General features: G+C 37.7%; 1 protein-coding gene across 6 annotated transcripts in view; it reads left to right on the top strand.

Annotated features, from left to right (window-relative positions):
- Positions 1-13,297, top strand: part of tnrc6c1 (trinucleotide repeat containing adaptor 6C1) — a 120,378-nt gene that overhangs the window by 89,838 nt on the left and 17,243 nt on the right. For 3 of the 6 annotated variants that reach the window (XM_059948648.1, XM_059948647.1, XM_059948652.1), the window contains 5 exons: positions 2,490-2,712; positions 3,681-3,848; positions 4,548-4,739; positions 6,836-6,985; positions 11,328-11,441. In XM_059948648.1, the coding sequence (XP_059804631.1) occupies positions 2,490-2,712; positions 3,681-3,848; positions 4,548-4,739; positions 6,836-6,985; positions 11,328-11,441 (847 nt within the window). The remainder of the gene's footprint in view (positions 1-2,489; positions 2,713-3,680; positions 3,849-4,547; positions 4,740-6,835; positions 6,986-11,327; positions 11,442-13,297) is intronic. The other 3 variants (XM_059948649.1, XM_059948650.1, XM_059948651.1) reach the window with 2 other exon arrangements.

Here is a 13,297-nt window from a genome sequence, read left to right as displayed (position 1 = left end):
TTCTGATCTTCTGGTATTTTCACACACAACAGTCTCTAAAATTTACCGAAAATGGTGTGGAAAAATAAAAAATAAATCCGTGAGCAGCAGTTCTGTGGGCATAATGCCCTATTAACAAGAGCAGTCAGAGGAGAATGCCCAGACTTGTTCAAGCTGACAGGAAGGCAACAGTATTTCAAATAACCATGAGTTGCAACAGTGGTGTGTAGAAGAGCATCTCAGAATGCACAACATGTCAAACCTTAAAGTGGATGTACTACGGCAGCAGAAAGTCATACTGGGTTCCACTCCTGTACCTAATAAAATGGCAGTGAATATATTTCTGCATAATACTTCCAGATTTTCTAATTTGATTTCACAATTTTGTATGCTTGTGTTGCTGCTTAATAGCATTCATTGTGTATGACAGTTTCCATCACTTTGTGAACTTTCCAGAGAGTTGTACAAACATTTAAAATAGCTGCCCTTTCCTTGATTGCAACTTTATCTTTGAGATTTTTAATGTGGAAATATAATTAATAAGTAATAACTTGCACTACTGCTCACATTTTTACCTAAGATAAAATTTAAGCTTAATTAAATATCCTGGAAATGCATCAGCTTTACATTAAATTCACTAAAGATTATAAGACCATAAGGCATAGGGGTAGAATTAGGCCACTCGGTTCATCGGGTCTGCTCCTCCATTTGATCATGAGTGATCTATTTTTCTTCTCAACTCTGTTTTCCTGTCTTCACTCTTACTAATAAAGAACCTTTCAACCTCCCCTTTAAATATACCTGATGACTGGGCCTGCATAACTTTCTGTGGCAATGAATTCTACAGATTTACCACTGCACTAAAGAAATTCCTCCTCATCTCTGTTCTCAGGGGACGTCCTTCTGTTCTGAGGCTGTGACTTTAGGTTCTGGACTCTCCCACTATTTAAAGTGTCCTCTCCACATACTCTACCTAGACCTTTCAATATTCAGTAGGTTTCAAGTTTTAGTTTTCTTCTAAACTCTAGCCAGTGTAGGCCCAGAGCCATAAAACGTTCTTCGTATGTTACTCTTTCATTTCAGTGAGCATTCTAGTAAGCCTCCTCTGTGCCCTCTCTCTTTAAAATAAAGGTTTTGGATTTTTGGATTCGCTTAAGATCACACACTCCATACTTGATAGGTATTGAACTTGACTGACAGTATTTTAACAAATCTAGTGGTGTACTTTTTCTGTAGGTCTTAATAACATCTGGCCACACAGAATAAACGTGTATTTTACCATGTGCAACCAGGTACTGATATTTTTAGTCATGTTTAAAGTTACAATCCAACTCACTCTATTCCACTTGATCTCTTTTGTATTGCTATGGATTTGGCCTATGACCTGAAATGCAACTTCTCTCTTATGTTGAGTATGTTAAATATGTTGGGTATGTTGAGTATCTTAAAATTTCCAGTATCTGCATTTTTAGCTTTTGGATATAGTTGGTGTTCAGTTTCACCTCGCAACCTATTATATGAATAGCATGCTGCATGATAAGTGAGGAACCAAGGTTTCAGAAGAAGAGAGCTGTGAAGGGATGAGACTCAAGCTACAGAGCAACAAGGTGCAACAGATACTACACTCTGGCAGAATAGAACCACGACTCTGCTCCATTAGCAGAAGTTGTGTGATCCTTGCTTCAGCTTTCGGCTCCCTTTAGGGCAACACCCAATTCAGGATTAATCACCAAACATTGGGATTGACTGTTATCTGTTTTATCCAAGTCTGCCAGTCAGCCCAGAACTATGTTGAACCATGTTCTTCAAATGGCCCTGAAAGTGACTGCATTGGTCACTAGCAGCCAGAGTAATTAAAGAGTAAGAATTGTCAGAGCTTGACTGGTCTCAAGTTCCTCAGTTTTTATTAAAGCCACTGTATGTAAGCTCAGCAGTAAATATATCCAAGCAGAATCAGTATTACTAGTGGGGGAGGAGAGGGTCATATCAAATCAGGAATGTGCACAAGGACAGCATTGTGAGAATATCCAGCATTGTGAACTGAAGGAAGCTGAACGGGGAGGCAATCTGTGGAGGTATTTGCCTATGTTGAGAGTTTATAATTGTATCATTAATGATTATACAGGTGAAATGTTTTCTTTTGAAGTATTAAAGAACATTATTGTTACTCTTCATAGTAAAGTTAAAGCCACATTTATATTTCTCAACTCTCACTTCAAATCATTCGTAGTTATAAATGTTGATAATGGCATCTGCAGCTCAAACTTGTAAAATTCCATCTAGTGCTAGAAGTGTGCAACTGCAATAGTGTCCTAGTCATACATGTGTCCAACCAAAGATTGTGGCACCTATTAAGCAGTAAAATACATTGCCTAACAAAAAGAGGTAACTCTCATCTTATTTTTAGTTTGTTCCAGCATAAGACTACATCAGATTCTGGAAATTAATTATGGCTTGTCTTCAAATTTCGTATTATTACCATTTCTGATTGACTTTTTCTTTACACATAGGTTGCACGTACAATCAACAACATGCAGCAGCAGATCCAACAACACCAGCGGCAGCTGACCCAGGCCTTGCTTATGAAACAGCAACAACCGCATCCACCATTGCACCCATCTGCAGGCAAAGTAACCATTGATAATCTGAGTCATCATCCACCTCCCAGCCTTTCAGACCTGCAGACCAAAGAGCAACAAACGTCACCCAATTCTTTCCCTGCATATTCCTTGGGTAGGTACATTGCCAACAAAATATCAAACTTGGGAAAATACATTGGTGATGCATTCACCTCTATCCCTCTGTCAACTTTGCTTAACCCACAACTAATTTCAATGAAACTTGATTTAATCTTAAACTAGTTGCTGTTCATATGATCCTGCAATGAAAAATAAAAATAACTTGTTTGTCACTGTTCGTACCAACCATATATCTTTAAAGTGAACATTGGACATTAGCAAGCATTTCTTATAATCCTATTCCTCTTTTAAATCCATGTCATTTTTCAAACTTTGATCTCAAATTCTTTCTACATTGATTTGTTTTATTTTTCTAGAAACTGATTCTGGATTCTTTCTCTGGTACCAACTATTGTTGCTCTTTTCTTAAAGCTAGTTAGATAAGATAGAAGCTTCTGAATCCCCTCATCTGGCTGCATAGCATTCCCCAACCCAGAGACTTGTGTGTGATGATATTTAAAATCAGCGGCTGGGGACCACCACTGAGCATGCTAACATAGAGAAACCTCTAGCTGAGGTGATTTTATGACATCCAAGGTAAAAGTATGAAGGAAATAGTAGAATCAGGTGGTCTTTGAACACGAGGAACAATCAGTACCAATCCACAGCAATGGCTTTTATCTTTGCCAACTGCAATGCAACTTTGAGCCTCAAATCTCCCCACTGAGTGTCTGTGTCCATAATACCAGTCACCCAGTGCTTGGTCTCACACAGGCCATACAGAGATGCAGTGCTGTGGGGAGAACCAGTGGAGAAAAGGGATTTCTGCCAGTTTCCCCCAAGAGGTGTGTAACAAAGAGGATACCATAGCTACACATTAAAAAAAATTAGATAAGTTCTTGAAGCTGCTCCTGTCGAGATCACAGAGTCAATGATGAAATAATGTGCATGATGTGTGAAGGGAATGATTTTCATCAGTTTTACTACACCATTATTTTGTTTTAATATGCTTTTCACTTGCAGCTGGATTGATCCCAAATATGAATGTAAGCAACATGGAACTAAATGCTGGTATATCCATGAAGGATCCGGCTCAAGCCCAATCTCGATTGAGGCAGTGGACCCACCCCAACTCTATTGAAAATTTAAGCAGCAATTCCTTATCGTTGGAGCAGAACCAGACCAAGCATGGTAAGAGCCCCAAAGGGCAGAGTATTTCCTGACCAAGATACTTCATTGGGCAGTTGGCATTAAAGTTATTTTGGTATCTCCACAATTCTCTGTGAGAAAGGCAGAATATAATTGTTAGTTTTCAAAATTTTAGAAATTAGGTTTGGTCCCAATTTATTTCGTCACTTCTTAAAAGGCTCTAGAATCTATATATACACATTTAAAATGCTGAAAGCATGCTATGTGGTTAATTAAAATTTGAATTAAACAAGCCGTCATATTGTCACACTAATTCAACGCCGTCATATTGTCACACTGGTTCAGTGCCGTCATCAATCCAACTCATTTTCTTGTATTACACATTCAACTAAAACGGCAGACAAACTTGAAAGCATGTAACATGTATTTTTAATCCCTTGAATTTTCTTTGCACATTTCAATTGGAGCAGTAGGCCGCAGAACATTTTTCAGTTGCAGTATTTTCAGAGTAATCTGTGATAACTTGTTTTACTTTGCCTGTGAAATTTGTTTAGTTCTAAAGAGCTTTGATGCTGTAATAAAGGAAGTGATAGATCATCAAAGACTCGTTCTGAATTACCTCGGCATTTATTTAACTAACTGGGTCTAATTTAGCTACTGCTGAGATTCAGAGTCAGGACCATAGCAAAATGTTTTTATATCCATGACCTTGCCTTTCTGTCCCACTTAACACATATTCAGGTGCTATCCCTGGAGGTCTCAATATTGGTCCAACAAGCAAGCCCTCCCTTGAGGACTCCTACAGTCCATATGATCTGATAACCAGCAGTGAGTCACCAGCCAGTCCACCGGTACCAGTCAGTGATAGCTGGACACGTGCCAAATCCCCTGCCGATAAGATCTCAAATGGCTCCAACATTAACTGGCCACCAGGTAAACCCCAAAGATTGGCAAAAATAAAATAGGTGTTAAGAATGTTGTGTTTAACTAAGACCTGTATATTTATTACACATTGAAAGAAATTAGTAAATTGAAAAGAGCTGCCAAATGTGTCAAAATAGCTTTGCTTAGTAGTGCAAATATTGAAAAATAATGTAAGAAATATGTCATTCATTTTCCCCCTTTAATATCTTTGGGGTTAATCCATGCTTTAGGACCTTAAATGGACAATAATTATTGTAAAGAATTCTGAAGACACAGCTGGAATATATCAGAGAAGCTAACTTAGTAACAGTCTAACATTTTGGCTTTGGTCTTGACTGATATTCTCTTTGGGGTTCCAGTGCATGCAATCACATCACAACATAACTGTATTAAAAAAAATGCTGACCTGCTGATTTGAATCTAGCTATTTGCTGGGGATTATTTCCAAATTGAGCATGCCGGATATACATTTATAACTGGGTTACATTTCCACATGAATATTTGCTGTTCCATTTTTCATAGTAAATTAATATGCCTCTTATTGAGAAATGGGCATTGTGACGTTTTAAATTTGAGGAACTAAACCAAGATATGCAGTAAGCATATCCTGGTAAACTAGCTTGATGCAACATTGTTTTATCTATTGTCTTAATAATTTAAGAACTGTTAGATTCATCTTTTTTAATAAATTAGTTTATTAAATTCACTGTGTCTGAATGCCCCATTTTATTATTTCTAATGCATGTACAACTTAGATTCTTTTTATAACCCAGTTGTAAATCAACTTTGCTTTTACAAAAGGAAAGCCAATGAGCAGCTCTTTCGATATTGCGATATGGAATAAAAGGGTATCTTTTTTAAAAAAAAGTGCTACTTTACCAGTGTTAAAACAAATAGTAATAGGATAAACTTGATGTTTGAAATATTTTATAGGATAATGGCAACTGAACAAATTGTGTGTAAAGCACGTTAAGGTGCATTTCTGTTCAGAATGCCACTGTGGTTGAATGGAGTTTTGAAATGTAGCCACTATATATTCTTTGTGATGGTTAAAAGACTGATTTGTATTTAATGTTATTGTCTATACTTTCCATAAATTAGCAAAACTGATGGCTGCAAGTGTTAATGGTTTTGCAGGGCCATTGTAGGAGCCTTAACAATGGAGTTCTAAGTATTGTGTGTACTGGTCTTTTTATCTGTCCCAGATATGAAGTAATTTTGTAACTTATTTCATTTCTGTTTATGGGTAATACTATGCAGTAGCTAATTGTAAACGCTCAAGTCCATGTCCAGTAACTTTATATCAGCTTATTGCACAGAAAGTGCCACTGCTAAAGCCGAAACCTTTATTCCATACTTGCAGAAATTAGTAAAACTGTAAATCTAAAATTTCGGTGAGTTTTTCAGGCCTTAAATGAAGTAAAAATTTCAGCCACTCAGTTGTAGTTAAATGTATTCAAATAATTTAATAGCTTTCTAAAAAGTAATTATGTAGATTGCAACATAATAGCTATGCAATAAGAACTACATTGTGTAATATTTCAAAATGTCATTGTTGAGAACCTCACTCAGCTTAACGATACATTGTGATCTTGTAACTACAGAGCAAGGCACACTAGAGTAGTTGTGGTTTCAGTCCCTGGTCTCTGTTAACTCAGTTCACCTTGGTTAATGTGGCAGTTTACTTCTGTGCTCCTGTTCAATCAAGATTTTTTTCTCGCTTGATTGCAATACAATGATCACTGCTGGTAGTATTCTTGTATGGACTTCAGGGTTAAACTGAATCAGAAATTTTTAAGCTCCCAGTTTTTGAAAAGCCTAGCAACATTCACCATTATAGCTTATGTGACTAAATCTCAATGAGCTTTCTTAGGAAGTTTCAAAGAGGGACTGGTAGTTGGGCAGTACTCCAACAAGGTGCCATTGCGTTCAGGTTGAGATAATGAAAAGTCAGATGTACATGAAACATTGATTTTTTTAATTATTTAGTTTCATAGTTCTTTAAAAACTACTAATAAAACCTCACAATTAAGCAATAATGTATATGTCTACAAAACTACTGAAAGTAATTTACTATTCTAATGCCTATTTTCTAACTGCTGAAGAATTTCGGCCTGGGGAGCCATGGAAAGGACTTCAGAATATTGACCCTGAGACTGACCCTAATGTTACACCTGGGAGTGTCCCAAGTGGACCTTCCATCAATACTACTATCCGGGATGTGGATCGCTATCTGCTCAGGGACAGGAGTGGAGGTAAGAAAGCAAAATACACAAATTATTGTCATTTGCACAAGGAAATTAACTTTTGTATTCCTTAAGAACTAAAAAGTGAAACAAATGCTCTAAATATGTGGAAATAAGTTATGCAATGAATATTATCATTCCTTGCATCAGAGTTTTTCTTTTGAAATCTATTTCATTTGGTTTCAAAACTATTAAATGTATTTGTATATAATTTGGTAAATTTGCTTAAATCATTTTGCTGAAATTGTGTACATATTGTTAAGCTGAGTTTATTAATACACAAGCATAAAATTGAAGGACATGGGAAAATTACAGGTATATGTTTAAAACCTCAAATCACTGATCTCTTGAATAACAAAACAAGCTTGAGAGATGAAATGTATACCATTACTGTGCTATGAGGACAAGACTAGTTTTCAAATGTTTTGCAGAAATTAAGCTTTCCTGTAACAAAATTGCTAATTATTTTCCAGAAATTTAACTATGGTTTCCAGATTCATTTCTGCTACATGGTAGGACAGTGGAGTTGAAGTGGAAAATCAATTATCATTATTTTGTAGTACTTTCAAGGGGTACATGTCCTTTTTCTGCTCCAATATCTTTGTTTATTTCATGAGATATAAGTCAGTGGTCACATTATTTGGTACAGGAGTAGAACCTGCTGTGGTCTTCTGCTACTGTAGCCCATCCACTTCATCTCTGAATGCGCAATATGTCAAACCTTGATCTTCTGCACACCACTGTTGTAATGCACAGTTATATAAAATGGCCACTAAATGGTGGGTGGGTGGGTGGGTGTGTGTGTGTGTGTGTGTGTGTACATTGCAAGAATATATTAACATTTCATTATTAACTCAACATGGTGCACAGATGTGGCTGTTCCGTCTTAGTCCTGCTCCCTTGACCTGAAACTTGACACTGGTGGCCAAGTGTCGTTTGTTCTGTCTACTGTGGGAGTTCTCTATTCTCTCATCCTGATAGCAGTGTATATTCCACCCCTGGCAAATGTCAAGCTTGCATCAAAGGAGCTGAGCTCTGTAATCAGCAGTCATGAGACAGCACACCCTGATGCCTTTCTGGTTATTGCAGGGGATATCAAGCAGGCTAGCTTGAACTCTGTGACAGATTACCACCAATGTGTCTTCTGCAGAAGAGCTGCCACAATCAATCACTACTGCACCTCCAAGAAGAATGTTTATTGTGCCATTCTACACCGCATATTGGCAAGTTCAATCACCTGGCAATCCTTCTATTCCCAGTATATAGTCAGAGAAATGAGGACTGCAGCACTGCTGGTGAAGACCGCAAAGGGTATATTAAAGGGACGTGACGGATTTTTTTTAAAGGACTGATTTGAATCGTTTGACCGGATTATATTCAGACGTTCATCATTTGAATCTGAATGAATCTGCCACAGCTGTCACCAACTTCATGAAGACCTGCGTGGATGAGTGTGTGCCTTTAAGAACATACTGACTTTTCCCAAACCAGAAGGAGTTCCTCAGGCTGCTGAGAGCATTCAAGACTGGCAAGCCAGAGCCCTACAAGAAGTCCAACTTCAAGTTTGTTATTCAACCATACACATGAATACGGCCAAACAAAGCAACGTTCCTCCAGAGTCAAGATGCAAAACACAAAAATCAACTGTCTTACATGGCACAGGACATACAGAAGGCCATCATGAAAATGAATAGGTAATTCCATTTGAAGTTGAATACACAACCAGATGCATGTCAGCTGTAACATTACTTAGATAAAATTAACTTTATTTGTCACATGTACATTGAAGCATATAGTGAAATGTATTGGCAAGATGGTGCCAACAAACAGCACAACCAACGGCAACATCCTGCAGACAGCTCATGAAACTGCTTTTTAATATGATTTTGCTAATAATAAGCAATGTGCGATTGGAACCTGTGTGTTACATTTTGGTGGTGTGTTTTGGGCCGTTTGAGCGATTTAGCACTTTGATGTTTCTGAAATTCAGTGAGATTTTTAGTGAAGTGTGTGGCCTGGAGACGAGTTGTGAGCTGATGATACACTCCATTACTTCTCTCCAATTTTGTCGTCAAGCAAGGTTGATGTTGACAAGTACGAGAATGGATGGGCGGGTATTTGGTGCCATTTGCTTGTATTTGATCAATCTTCCTCTCCCCTTTGCTAACTGCTGACAGGAAAGTGTGGGAGCCTTGGGTTCCATGCTGCAAGGATTGATCGATGACACTATGGACTCATTTTGGGTGACTGAGGTTCATGTTGCATGTATTTCTAGATTCTGTTTACCTTTTTTGCTGTTTTGAGCGGTTTGATCGGGACAATCTGTGGACTAGGGCACTTCAGTGAAGAATGGCTCTGTGTAGAGGCTTGATTAGGTTAGCAATGTGACACGGAACTAAACTGAATACTACTGGACTTTTGGTTGATACTTGAAATTCAGTGTGTTGTTCCCTTTTGCTATTTGCACAATTTGTTCTTTTATCGCGCATTGAATGTTTTCTTGAATGGGTTCCATGATGTTTCTTTGTTTCATTGCTACCTGTAGGACAAATTTGAGTTGTATTCTGTATACATAATTTGCTAATAAATATACTTGGAACTTTGAAATATATTGTTTGCATATATTGTGTGCTGGAGAAGCCCACAAGTGTCGTTATGCTTCCGGTATCAGTGAGGTATGCTCATAATTTACTAACCTTAACCTGGACATAAGGTGAAACCCAATGGCATAATTGGCTGTGATGTTTCACTCTCTGCTGAGCTCAACAACTTCTATGCACGGTTGGAAAGGGAGAATAACATTACACCTGTGTAAATCCACAAGCATCTGTATTCGGTCTCGGAAGCTAATGTAAACACATTCCTTTGAGGGTGAACCCTCATAAGGTGTCGAGCCTTGGCGAGGTACCTGGCAGAATACTGAAAATCTGTACCGACCAACTGGCTGGTGTGTTCACGGACATCTTCAACCTCTTAGTACTTCAGTCCGAAGTTCTCACCTGCTTCAAAAGGACATCAATCATACTGGTGCCCAAGAAGAACAGGGTGAGCTGCCTCAACGCCTATTGTCCAGTAGCACCCACATCTACGGTGTTGAAGTGCTTTGAGCTAGAATTAACACCTGCCTGGGCAGCAACCTGGACCCACTTCAGTTTGTTTACTGCCACAACAGATCTACAGCTCACAGGCTCTCTACTCAGCTTCGGAGAACATAGACAGCAGTAAAACCTATGTTGGTCAGCTGTATCGATTACAACTTGACATTCAACATCATTGTTCCCTCAGTACTAAACAACCAATTTCAAAACCTGGGCCCCTGTACCACCCATTACAACTGGATCCTTGACCTCAAGGAAATCTTCAAGAGGTAATATCTTCAAGAAGGTGACATCCATCATTAAGGACACTCACCATCCAGGACATACCCTCTTCTCGTTACTGCCATTGGAGAGGAAAAGCTTCTTCTCTCTGCCATCAGACTTCTGTCACAAAACAACATATTTCATGGTATACCTGTATCTTAGTGTTAATAAACTTCATTCTGATTATAATGCTGCATGCTTCTTCAAAGGGTATTACACTTCATGCACTGGTATACTACCTAGTGGTTACCCCACAAGAGCACTAATTTGTTACACAGCTCTTGAATCTGGACACTCATGGGTATATACCCTACTGTAAAAGACCATATGCTCGGTCCATATGCACTTAGCTGTGGCAGTTAAGTGGAATAAAACACTGCCTTTATAGGCACTTGCTAGCAGTAAATCACTCTAGATTTTGGAATGGAGAGTATGTTTTTTGCCATGATTTGCCCAGGGTGTGTAGTGCAGATACTCTGCTGAAGTGTGGGTTAGTGTATACCATAGAGGCTACATGCTTATTACTGGGGACTTACAGAAGTTGTTGCAAGTGTTGATAGACCATTCACTGTCTCTGTCGCAGCAACTTGTCAGTAACTGCATTGTTAAGCAGAATATGACAAAGTTCTTAAATGCAACTGTGTTTCCACTTCAGGATTAATTTCTAAAATGTTTCACATAATTTTTTATAACAGCAAGACAGGCTCAATGATGACAAATAGAATGGATTAGGTATTTTTGATTTTGTTATTATTCTGCATTTTCACAAACATGAAGAGGTGCAGTTAAACCTGAAATGCTTTAAGCTTTGCATTCATGAAAATTGAATTTAATCAATAATAAGAGATCACTGATAATCATCCCCACCCCATTCCTTTGTTTTTTTTCTCAAACGTTTCACGGCAAAAGACATCAAATGGGACAATCATCTTAAGATTTAATTTAAATCATTTTCCATTTCTTTAGTTGCTTGTTTGCTGTTTATGCAGGGTCATCCCCAACATCTCAGAACGCCACGCTGCCTTCATCTAGTGCCTGGTCCTTCAGTGCCTCTGGCTACACTAGCTCTTTCAGCAGCTCTACATCTGCACCTAATCCTGCAGGTAGGGGTCCTTTTGCTTCAGTTGCTGACCAGACCCAAAATTCTCCATAGAAAGTGAGGAGGATTGTAACAGTCAAAAATAAGGGGTTAATGTGCAGTGATTGGACCTATAAAGTGGGTGGTGTTATTCAATGAAACAGATGAGTAATGTTCCTTTCTCTGTACTTACATTTTAGTTGGTTATTTAAAAATTCCTCTTTCTGTACTTGACCGGAGCTATGTAATTTTCTCTTTGTTCCTCACTACATCATGAAAATAGTACTTGGGGAGAAGCCAGTGAAGAACATAAAACTTATTTATTGAAGGTCTTCTATATTATTCCTTTGAATTTAATTTAACATTGACTTGCTTTACCCAAACATACTTTTCCTCATGTTAAATGTGTGCTTGCTTTTTTTATTTCTCTTCAAACTGCAGTAGTTAATGCCGTGGAATTCAAAATGAAACTGAGAATAATTATTCAATTTCTTATTCCAATCCTTATTTCAATTAAGGATTCCAGTTTGTATTCTTAAATTTTAGGTTCAATGTACTGATCTACAAAATTGGGAAATGTATTTAGACCCCGATCACTGCCATGAAGTTTGCAAATACTTTTCACTGAATTCACTGATGACATAAAATTGTCACTTTTATTTACTAGTACATGTTAGACAATTGGTAGGCTTGGATAAGTTGAGCTAATTTACATACAACACGAAGGGTAAAGTAGTTTACATCCCAAGCTTAGAATAGTTGAGTGTGGCAATATTGAAACATCCATAGTTTAAGGTAATAGCATTATCATATAATATTAAAACATTTGTTTTCTATTTCACTCTCAACATTACCAAAATGTGGGGGGGGGGGGGGGGGGAGAAAAAAAACTCTAATCGTAAATCCAAAAATGGTTGTCTGCTTATGATATTTTGAGCACATAAAAGCTATCCTTTCCAAGTAACAGCTTGTGACTGTTTCTGGTCATTTTTTCTTCTATATTTTATCAATAAATTTGAATAACATGTTCAGATTTGATCTATCCATTTTTCTTTCTATCTCAGCATATGGAATGTAATTGTAAAAAATACAAGAAAGCAAATGTGCGAATATTATTATATAATGATATTGCTTCATGATGCAAATGTTTCAATATGTTTTGTTCTAAAACATTATTTGCCATTCTCCATATAATAGTCAGAAGTGATAATTAATGAATTGAATGAAGAGGTTTTTGCAGAATTGGGCTCTGCAAATACTTCACTGGTTTTGTGAATTGGCATAGGATCAAAAGGTTTAAGAATCAAACTGGAATTCTTAATTGAAGTATAATGGCAATGGAAAGACTAATAAGGGTGAAGCACAGGCAGTGAATGATGGAACCTTTAAGTGAATTGCTGAACCTCTGTATCCAATGATTCCTGAAGTTGACAGCACAAATTGTTACCATGGTGAAGAACGCATCTGGGTTTAGCCAAAGCATAGAGCGGGAAGGTCATAGTATAATTTTATGACACATTAGTTAGGCCATAGCTGGAGTACAGTACTATAGGAAGGACATGATAACTGGAAAGAGTGCGGTGGAAATTCACCAGAAGGACTCTTGGATAAGCTATTTCAGCTATTAGGAGAGACAAGTTTGGCTGTGTTTAGTTTCCTTGGAAAGTAGAAAGCTGACAAGAAACTTTTTAGAGTTGTACAAAATTGAGGGTCATGGATATGGTAGATGGCTAGAAACTTAGTCTAGTAGATAGCAAGAAACTGGAGACCATAGATTTGGGATATGGAGGAAATGATTTGCAGGTGATCTGAGAAGGAATATTTGCTGAGTCTGGTATCTGGAAAATACTACCAAAGTGGGTGTTGGAAAAGGGTACTCCC

This window comes from Hypanus sabinus, chromosome 23 (genome assembly GCF_030144855.1).
Source record: "Hypanus sabinus isolate sHypSab1 chromosome 23, sHypSab1.hap1, whole genome shotgun sequence".
In the NCBI taxonomy this organism is placed as follows: Eukaryota; Metazoa; Chordata; class Chondrichthyes; order Myliobatiformes; family Dasyatidae; genus Hypanus; species Hypanus sabinus.
This window is presented reverse-complemented; position numbering and strand designations above follow the sequence as displayed.